Below are 11,363 nucleotides of genomic sequence, written 5' to 3'. Positions count from 1 at the left end.
CATGAGCTATATTCTTTAATAGACTTTGTGGAATGTCCCACAGCTTTGACGTGAGATATATTCTGTAATAGACTTTGTGGAATGTCCCACAGCTTTGACATGAGATATATTCTGTAATAGACTTTGTGGAATGTCCTACAGCTTTGACGTGAGCTATATTCTGTAATAGACTTTGTGGAATGTCCTACAGCTTTGACGTGAGCTATATTCTGTAATAGACTTTGTGGAATGTCCCAGAGCTTTGACATGAGCTATATTCTTTAATAGACTTTGTGGAATGTCCCACAGCTTTGACGTGAGATATATTCTTTAATAGACTTTGTGGAATGTCCTACAGCTTTGACATGAGTTATATTCTTTAATAGACTTTGTGGAATGTCCTACAGCTTTGACATGAGCTATATTCTGTAATAGACTTTGTGGAATGTCCTACAGCTTTGACATGAGATATATTCTTTAATAGACTTTGTGGAATGTCCCACAGCTTTGACATAAGATATATTCTTTAATAGACTTTGTGGAATGTCCCACAGCTTCGACATGAGATATATGTTTTAATAGACTTTGTGGATTGTCCCACAGCTTTGACATGAGATATATTCTGTAATAGACTTTGTGGAATGTCCTACATCTTTGACATGAGATATATTCTGTAATAGACTTTGTGGAATGTTCTACAGCTTTGACATGAGATATATTCTTTAATAGACTTTGTGGAATGCCCCACAGCTTCGACATGAGCTATATTCCTTAATAATAATAATAATAATAATAATAATAACTTTATTTAATTAAGCGCAACAATTCCAACATATAAAGATCAAAGGGGCTGATACAATAAACAATCAGTCAAATATTAAAAGCACATTTAAATAAGTGCGTTTTCAGTCTGGATTTAAAAATGTCTACTGAAGGACTAGAACGAACAGACAGAAGTAATTCATTAAAAAGTTTAGGACCTAAATATTCAAAAGCACGGTCTTTGTATAACACCTTGGACCTTTTACTACACATCTGACGAGTTTTAATAAGAAACTTTGATTCAGATCTTAAACTACGACTCGATACATAAAATTCGATTAATTCACATAGATAATTTGGGGCAAAACCATACAAAGATTTATACACTAGTAAAAGTAATTTGAAATTGATTCTTTGTACAACTGGTAACCAATGAAGTTTAATAAAAATGTCTGTAATTTGGTCATATTTTCGAGCACGAGTGACAAGGCGGGCTGCTGCATTTTGTACACGAATAAGAGGTTTTATCTTAGTTACAGGGAGACCAGACAATAATGAATTACAGCTGTCTAAGCGAGAAGATATGAAAGCATGTACCAACTTTTCAGTATCAGATTGGGATAATGATTTACGAATACAATTAATATTTCTAAGATGGGAATATCCAGATCTACAAATAGTAGAAATGTGTGTTTCCATAGATAGCTGCGAATCAAACAAGACACCTAAGTTTCTAGCACTTGACGAAGCACTAACCAATTCTTCACCAATTGCGATACTAGACAAAGGACACGAGTCTTGTGAGAATCTCCGAGACGACATGCACACAAATTCAGTTTTCGACACATTCAAAAGTAGGAAATTACAAGACATCCAATCGCTAACATCTTGAATACATGTCTGAAGTATCACCCGGGCGCGGGCGCGAATTTGATCATCTTCAGAAACCGATAAATAAATCTGTGTGTCATCGGCGTAAAAATGATATTTTACGCCGTGACGTCGCAATAACTCGCCCAATGGACGCATGTACATTGAGAACAATAATGGCCCTAAAACGGAGCCCTGTGGAACACTGGTTTCTAATATAGACGTCATATCAGAAAATACATTTCCAATTTTCACTTTTTGAATGTGGTTACTCAAATACGACTCAAACCATTTGATGATGAGACCATTTAAACCAAAATTTGATCTCAACCTATCGATGAGAATCCTGTGATTCACAGTATCAAAAGCGGCTGAAAGATCCAAAAGTACGAGAGCAACTGAATACTTAGAATCATCAATACTGCATAGTACATCGTTAGCGACCCGCAGAAGAGCCAAAAAAAAGACGGTAATGATCCTTCCGCAGACTTTGTGGAATGTCCCACAGCTTCGACATGAGCTATTTTCTTTAATAGACTTTGTGGAATGTTCCACAGCTTCGACATGAGCTATATTCTTTAATAGACTTTGTGGAATGTCCTACAGCTTTGACATGAGATATATTCTGTAATAGACTTTGTTGAATGTCCCACAGCTTTGACGTGAGATATATTCTGTAATAGACTTTGTGGAATGTCCCACAGCTTCGACATGAGCTATATTCTTTAATAGACTTTGTTGAATGTCCCACAGCTTTGACATGAGCTATATTCTTTAATAGACTTTGTGGAATGTCCTACAGCTTTGACATGAGCTATATTCTTTAATAGACTTTGTGGAATGTCCTACAGCTTCGACATGAGCTATATTCTTTAATAGACTTTGTGGAATGTCCTACAGCTTTGACGTGAGATATATTCTGTAATAGACTTTGTGGATTGTCCCACAGCTTTGACATGAGCTATATTCTGTAATAGACTTTGTTGAATGTCCCACAGCTTCGACATGAGATATAGTATTTAATAGACTTTGTGGAATGTCCTACAGCTTTGACATGAGATATATTCTGTAATAGACTTTGTGGAATGTCCTACAGCTTTAACGCGAGTTATATTCTTTAATAGACTTTGTGGAATGTCCTACAGCTTTGACATGAGATATATTCTTTAATAGACTTTGTGGAATGTCCCACAGCTTTGACATGAGATATATTCTGTAATTGACTTTGTGGAATGTCCTACAGCTTTGACGTGAGATATATTCTGTAATAGACTTTGTGGAATGTCCCACAACTTTGACATGAGATATATTCTGTAATAGACTTTGTGGAATGTCCTACAGCTTTGACATGAGCTATATTCTTTAATAGACTTTGTGGAATGTCCTACATCTTTGACGTGAGATATATTCTGTAATAGACTTTGTGGAATGTCCTACAGCTTTGACGTGAGATATATTCTTTAATAGACTTTGTGGAATGTCCCACAGCTTTGACGTGAGATATATTCTTTAATAGACTTTGTGGAATGTCCTACAGCTTTGACATGAGTTATATTCTTTAATAGACTTTGTGGAATGTCCTACAGCTTTGACATGAGATATATTCTGTAATAGACTTTGTGGAATGTCCTACAGCTTTGACATGAGCTATATTCTTTAATAGACTTTGTGGAATGTCCTACAGCTTTGACGCGAGATATATTCTTTGATAGACTTTGTGGAATGTCCCACAGCTTTGACATGAGATATATTCTGTAATAGACTTTGTGGAATGTCCTACAGCTTTGACATAAGCTATATTCTTTAATAGACTTTGTAGAATGTCCTACAGCTTTGACGTGAGATATATTCTTTAATAGACTTTGTGGAATGTCCCACAGCTTCGACATGAGTTATATTCTTTAATAGACTTTGTGGAATGTCCTACAGCTTTGACATGAGATATATTCTGTAATAGACTTTGTGGAATGTCCTACAGCTTTAACGCGAGTTATATTCTTTAATAGACTTTGTGGAATGTCCTACAGCTTTGACATGAGATATATTCTTTAATAGACTTTGTGGAATGTCCCACAGCTTTGACATGAGATATATTCTGTAATAGACTTTGTGGAATGTCCTACAGCTTTGACGTGAGATATATTCTGTAATAGACTTTGTGGAATGTCCCACAGCTTTGACATGAGATATATTCTGTAATAGACTTTGTGGAATGTCCCACAGCTTTGACATGAGCTATATTCTTTAATAGACTTTGTGGAATGTCCTACATCTTTGACGTGAGATATATTCTGTAATAGACTTTGTGGAATGTCCTACAGCTTTGACGTGAGATATATTCTTTAATAGACTTTGTGGAATGTCCCACAGCTTTGACGTGAGATATATTCTTTAATAGACTTTGTGGAATGTCCCACAGCTTCGACATGAGTTATATTCTTTAATAGACTTTGTGGAATGTCCTACAGCTTTGACATGAGATATATTCTGTAATAGACTTTGTGGAATGTCCTACAGCTTTGACATGAGCTATATTCTTTAATAGACTTTGTGGAATGTCCTACAGCTTTGACGCGAGATATATTCTTTGATAGACTTTGTGGAATGTCCCACAGCTTTGACATGAGATATATTCTGTAATAGACTTTGTGGAATGTCCTACAGCTTTGACATAAGCTATATTCTTTAATAGACTTTGTAGAATGTCCTACAGCTTTGACGTGAGATATATTCTTTAATAGACTTTGTGGAATGTCCCACAGCTTCGACATGAGTTATATTCTTTAATAGACTTTGTGGAATGTCCTACAGCTTTGACATCAGATATATTCTGTAATAGACTTTGTAGAATGTCCTACAGCTTTGACATGAGCTATATTCTGTAATAGACTTTGTGGAATGTCCTACAGCTTTGACATGAGCTATATTCTTTAATAGACTTTGTGGAATGTCCTACAGCTTTGACATGAGATATATCCTTTAATAGACTTTGTGGAATGTCCCACAGCTTCAACATGAGCTATATTCTTTAATAGACTTTGTGGAATGTCCCACAGCTTTGAGGTGAGCTATATTTTTTAATAGAATTTGTGGAATGTCCTACAGCTTCGACATGAGCTATATTCTTTAATAGAATCTGTGGAATGTCCTACAGCTTTGACATGAGTTATATTCTTTAATAGACTTTGTGGAATGTCCTACAGCTTCGACATGAGCAATATTCTGTAATAGACTTTTTAGAATGTCCTACAGCTTCGACATGAGATATATTCTGTAATAGACTTTGTGGAATGTCCCACAGCTTTGACGTGAGATATATTCTGTAATAGACTTTGTGGAATGTCCTACAGCTTTGACATGAGTTATATTCTTTAATAGACTTTGTGGAATGTCCTACAGCTTTGACATGAGCTATATTCTGTAATAGACTTCGTGGAATACCCTGCAACGAACGGTATCTTGGCACAGTGACTATGTTGTCAGTTATGGAGTATATGGTCTGATCACTCAACAACTGTCGCGTTTTTAATTGAGTTTTATGTACAAAATTTCAACGAATGTGTCTCATATTACATTAAAAAAATAATAGAATCACAGTTATAAATCAGAACCAAGATTACAAGGACGCATTTATTCATTACAGGGACAGATCTACAATTTTCAATTTTGCGGAGGGGCAACATTTTCAATATTTTGATCCATAATTGATCTATACAGGGCGCTTTTGGCCAAAGTCGAATTGTGAGTAAAATCTGATTAGTAGTATTAGTAATAGTCATGGTGAAATTTATTGATTCGCTCTGACGTCTGAACCGTGAATGGTAGATTTTCCTACACTATATATTTTGGAAGTGGTACCGAATTCGATAAAAAGATAAAATAAATAAATAGAACAGCAGCGTGGTACAACAATGACAAGTAAGCTGCAAGCCGCTTTTTAAAAATCAGCATCAATACTTAACACCGCACTTTTGACTTGAGATCTGTGTTGAAAAGTAATCCTTGGTTGTTTCCCCAATACTTGCCTTGTAATCGCCAAATATATAATATGGTGTACATTTTGGAATAAGTCTATATCAGTATTTGTTCAGATTGAATAGTTTTCAGAAGGAATATAAACACACCCAACAGACAGGTGTTTATTAGTTTTGAGGAGTGACTTTACATCAAAAAAAATGTTCGCAATTTCCTTTGACTGAACTGATGTAGGTTTTAAATCTTAATTTGAAAAAAACAACACTCTCTTTTTGCTGTTCCCTACTTAATACATCTATCTTTGCGTTGATATTTATACTTATATTCCCACTGAATGGAGCTATGTAAAAATATCGACAAAAACACTATCTATGAAGACAATACCAACACAGTCCCAACACAGTTATCAAATTTAAGATATATAGTTTTGTTTATAGTAATATAGTTGGAAAATAAACATGTCAGAAGTAAGGATCAAGAAGATCATGCTTGATTATGATGATTTTTTAACATTAAAATGAATCATCTTCTATCTGATCGTCAAACGAGTACATGTCCATATTGCGAAATATTGCTCTGGAACAGCATTAATAAAAACAAAATGGCCACCAGTCGGCCATTTTGAATACATCCATATATCTATAACATGATGTAAAACGAATATATAAAATTTGAACATAATCAGTCAAAGCATATCGGAGATATGGCTTTAGAAGCGCAATCATTTAAACAAAATGGCCGCCAGTCAGCCATTTTAAATTCCAATCTGAAAAATAAAACGACGTGCATCAAGTACCCATAATCTTATATGTTTGTACTAAGTTTGAACAAAATCCACCCATAAACGCCATATCCAGTTCTGGAATGCCAGAAATGCTTGATTTTTGATGATTTTTTAGCACAACAATAGCTGCCATTTGGCCATTTTGAATCAGATAGTCAAACCAGTATATCTATGTCATGATATATAATGAATATATAAAATGACATAATCAGTCAAAGTATGGCAGAGATATGGTAGTGCCATGCATTCATTGTAACAAAATGGCCGCCAGACGGTCATTTTAAATCAAATCTAAATAATAAAATGATGTGCATCAAGGTCCCATAATGTCCATCGTATGTACCTAGTTTGAACAAAATGAATCCTTAAATGCTTGATTTTGGTGATTTTTTTAGCACAAAAATAGCGACCATTCGGCCATCTTGAATCAGATCGTCCAGGCATGTCTAAGATACAAGTCCGGACGCACGCACGCACGGATGCACTGACACACGGACGCACGAAGAATGTACGAACGCACAAAGGTCAATCCATAAGTCCCCGTTTTCGGAAAACAATAGACTCAATGGATATCAATTTTATGTCAAAATTGGAGTACTATAAGTACCCAATCAATAATAATTTCAAGTTGGCCAAGTCGTATCACATTTTGTGTAATCTACATGCATCAAAGAGTTACTCAGATCAATATATTTTCAATGTGTAAGTTTTCTCAAACTTTGAATAACATTTGTGTTATGGCCAAAGTTCTGCTATCATGATGGCAGTCAAACCGTATGTATAAAACACCTAGGTATATTGGGGTTGTTGATAATATGTTTAGTTCTAATAGGGACACTAGTTTAGGAGAGTGTAATATTGGGCCAGTATTGAGTCCGGCTGCAGTACTTCCTGCACATATTGATGATGATGTCGTTGGGACCTGTGTGTGCGATGCGCGTGGGTTGCATTGCGGTTTTGAGCGCGTGGGTGATGCTAGCTATGGGCCCTCTGCTGCAGGTAGTCGGTCGTCTAACGAAGGTATTCTGGCAGTGGTGAAAGAATTGAAAAAGCCACAGTCTGACATCAAGAAATTTGGAGGCAACTGTATAGAATATAAAAAATTTGTTCGCCAGTTTAATGCTAGAATAGGATTGATTACTGATGACATTGAAGAGAAAATGAACTACCTCGAGCAGTACACACATGGGGAGGCAAACAAGATAGTAACAGGTTACAGTTATCTCGATGCAGAACAAGGATATCCAGCCGCATGTAAAGAGCTTGAGAGAAGGTATGGTGATGTACAAATGATTGCTAGCGCATATCTAGAAAAGGCAAAAAACTGGCCAGTTATCAAAGCAGACGATGCTAAAGCACTTGATGAGTTTGCCATATTTCTGCGTGAGTGCGAGTACGCAACACAAAGCATTGAAGCCATGCAGTCAATGGAATATCATGACCACATGAAAGTACTTGTTGGTAAGCTTCCATACTATCTTCACAGGAAATGGAGAAGCCGAGTATATGATGCTAGGCAGAATGGGAAGCCAGTCACTTTCAAAAAATTGGTGGACTTTGTGAAAGCCGAATCTGAACAGGCAAACGACCCATTATATGGAAGGAAGGCTTTGCATGATGAAAGCAATTCAGGTAAAGGCTCAAAGATACGGACACAATCTAAGAAAACAAGGGGAAGCTTTGCAACAGATGTGACAAATGTTAAACCAGAGACCAAAGCTGAATGCGGTGGACCAATTCAAGGTGGTTCAGTAGGAGACCAAGCTCAGAATGAGACAAGAGTCACTGGCCAGTACACTAAGATACATGTAGTATTTGAGAAACCGTGTGCTTATTGCAAAAGTGCCAGTCATGTTATGGATAAATGCGATAACTTGACAAAAGAATCTCGTGATGTCAAGTTAAATTTCTTAAGAAATAAAGGAGTTTGTTTTGGCTGTTTAAAGCCAGGACATCAAAGCAAGAATTGTCGCTCTAAGGCAGTATGCATACAGTGTAAAGGACGTCACCCCACTATCTTACATGATGATAATTACAGACGGAGTTGTCAACAAACAGAAGACATATTGCCAAATAAATATTGCAACCAGAAAGCCACTACCGCATGTGTAAATGTGAACAAAGAATTGAGTGGTCAAACAGGGGCCGGTAACAGTGAGTGTACTATGGCAATAATCCCAGTATTGGTAAAGGCTAAGAATAGTGGTATAGCCTTGGAAACATATGCTTTCCTTGACCCGGGCAGTAGTGTATCCTTTTGCACTGAAGACATAATGCGAAAATTGGGAGTAAATGGTGATAGAGCAAAGATTACTCTTGACACGATGGGTGTCCCTCATACTATGAGCACCTATATTCTCAAAGGCCTTGAAGTGAGTGATTTAGATGGTGAAAACACAGTGAAGCTACCAAAAGTCTACACTAAACACAAAATGCCTGTTTCGCGCCACCACATGCCTACTACAGAAGATGTTACTAAATAGCCACATATGCGTGCCCTGGATCTGCCTAAGGTGAACGCGGATGTGGGATTACTTATTGGAAATGGAGTACCCGATGCATATACTCCACTAGAAATATTGACAGGACCACGTGGGAGTCCTCATGCTTCAAGAACTCTCTTGGGATGGGTGGCATGGAATGTTGTCCGTGGTGAAGGTGACAATAAGATTGACACAGTTCAAAATAGTTTGACTGTCAATAAAGCTGAAATCATTGCCATACAAGAGATAGAGGAACTGAGGTAGTTAGATAAATTGGTCAGAAGTTCTATCAACATGGACTTTCCAGAACACTCTATCAACGATAGGAGAGAACACTCTCAAGAGGACAAAGCGTTTATTGAGAAAGTAGATAGCTCTATGCGCTATGTGGATGGACACTATGAGATTGGTTTGCCATTTCGTAAGGACGATGCAAGGCTACCTAATAATAAAGACTATGCCATGCAGAGACTTAAAGGACTTGAAAAGAGAATAAGGAAAGAATCCAAGTTTCATGCTGACTACACAAAGTTTATGTCGGATATTATTCAAAAGCATTATGCTGTTCAGGTTCCGCAGGAGGTGCTTGATAGAGATGACGGTAGAGTCTGGTATATACCTCACCTTGGGGTATACCACCCTAAGAAACCAGACAAGATACGAGTAGTCTTTGATTGTTCTGCGAAATGGTGCGGTGTATCCTTAAATGACTTGTTACTACAAGGACCTGATCTGACTAACAACCTACTTGGTGTTCTCTTGCGGTTCAGGCAAGAACCAGTAGCCCTTATGGCAGACGTAGAGGCTATGTTTCATCAAGTAAAGGTCCCAATACATGACAGCGACTGTCTGCGTTTTTATTGGTGGCCAAATGGCGAACTTGATAGAAAACCTGAAGTATATAAAATGATGGTTCATTTATTTGGTGCAGTATCATCACCAAGCTGTTTGAATACAGCGCTACGCAAGACTGCTACAGCTAATAAGGATGAATTCAAGCCGGAAATCATTGATACTGTTCTAAAGAACTTTTACGTAGATAACTGCCTCAAATCCTGTGATACCGAGACTAAGGCAATATCCGTTGTACAAGACCTGATAAGTATCTGCCGCAAAGGAGGATTCAACTTAACCAAGTGGATTACCAACAGTCATACGGTCTTGAAATCAATTCCTGTAGACAGTCAAGCTAAAAATGTGAAGCAGTTGAATTTGAGTTATGATGATCTCCCCACCCAGCATGCTCTTGGTGTGTATTGGAATGTTGAATCTGATACGCTAGGATTTGGGATAGACATTCAAGAGCGTCCATCTACAAGACGAGGTATATTGTCAGTAATAAGCTCTATTTACGATCCTATAGGACTAGCTGCTCCTTTTGTATTACCTGGCAAGATCATCCTACAAAACTTGTGTCATCGTGGTATTGGGTGGGATGATGATATTGGACCTAAAGACCTGCAGAAATGGCACAGATGGGTAGCAGACCTGCCACAGCTGAAGACAATCTCGGTACCAAGGTGTTTCAAGCCTGCAAGTTTTGGTAAGATAATGTCCTGCCAGATCCACAACTTCTCGGATGCCAGCGAGCTTGGCTATGACACTGTGTCATATCTATGCCTAGTAAATGAGATAGGAAAGATTCATTGTGCCCTCTTGGTTGGTAAGTCTAGGGTTGCACCGCTGAAGAAAGTAACTATCCCTCGCATGGAACTGTCTGCAGCCACTATTTCAGTATGCATGAATAGAATGATACAGAGAGAGCTAGACTTCAAATTCAGTGAAACATTCTTCTGGACAGACAGCATGTCCGTCATTCGCTACTGTGCAAATGAAAGTACCCGCTTTCATACCTTTGTAGCTAATCGTGTTAACACCATTAGAGAGGGCTCTCAGATGTCACAATGGAGGTACGTGGACACAAAGTCCAACCCAGCAGATGACGCTTCCAGAGGTCTCAAGGTGAATGACTCCATACGTAGAGAGAGATGGCGAAATGGTCCAGACTTTCTTTGGAGACCTGAATTAGAATGGCCTAAATGTAATGCAATACCTATGACGATCATTGATGGGGATCCTGAGGTTAAAAGAGAAGCTAACTCTGCGATTCTCAAAGGGCAAGGACCAGAGACAGAAATTGATGGACTCTTTGCACGTTTCTCCAGTTGGATGAAACTGAAGAAAACAGTTGCATGGATTTTGATGGCCAAATGTAACCTGCAAAGATGGGTTGCTAAATGTAAAGAGTACAAACAAGCCTTAAGTAAAGATGAAATGGATCCAGAAGAGAGAGACAAAATGGTGAATGAACAGATGAGAAAGCTAAAGATGGCAGCAATGTTGAATGCAAAGAAAGCAGTAAATGAAGTATATCTTACAATAGATAATTTGAGAAGCGCAGAAAAATGTATTGTGGCTTATATTCAATGCCAGCATGTGTGCCAATGCAATGGTCAGAAAGATAGTGTCTAACTGTGTTACCTGTCGAAGTTACAGAGCTAAAGTGGGTG

General features: G+C 37.7%; 2 protein-coding genes across 2 annotated transcripts; both read left to right on the top strand.

The window, feature by feature from the left end:
- The first annotated feature begins 7,185 nt into the window (after positions 1–7,185).
- LOC146733831 (uncharacterized) lies at positions 7,186–8,853 on the top strand. The gene has a single exon (XM_085490991.1). It carries the CDS (start codon positions 7,186–7,188, stop codon positions 8,851–8,853), a length of 1,668 nt encoding a protein of 555 aa, XP_085347117.1.
- A 294-nt stretch (positions 8,854–9,147) lies between these two features.
- LOC146733830 (uncharacterized) lies at positions 9,148–11,325 on the top strand. The gene has a single exon (XM_085490990.1). It carries the CDS (start codon positions 9,148–9,150, stop codon positions 11,323–11,325), a length of 2,178 nt encoding a protein of 725 aa, XP_085347116.1.
- Positions 11,326–11,363: the final 38 nt, after the last annotated feature.

The sequence above is a fragment of the Saccoglossus kowalevskii genome, chromosome 16, assembly GCF_978046115.1.
Source record: "Saccoglossus kowalevskii chromosome 16, keSacKowa6.1, whole genome shotgun sequence".
Classification (NCBI taxonomy): Eukaryota; Metazoa; Hemichordata; class Enteropneusta; family Harrimaniidae; genus Saccoglossus; species Saccoglossus kowalevskii.
This window is presented reverse-complemented; position numbering and strand designations above follow the sequence as displayed.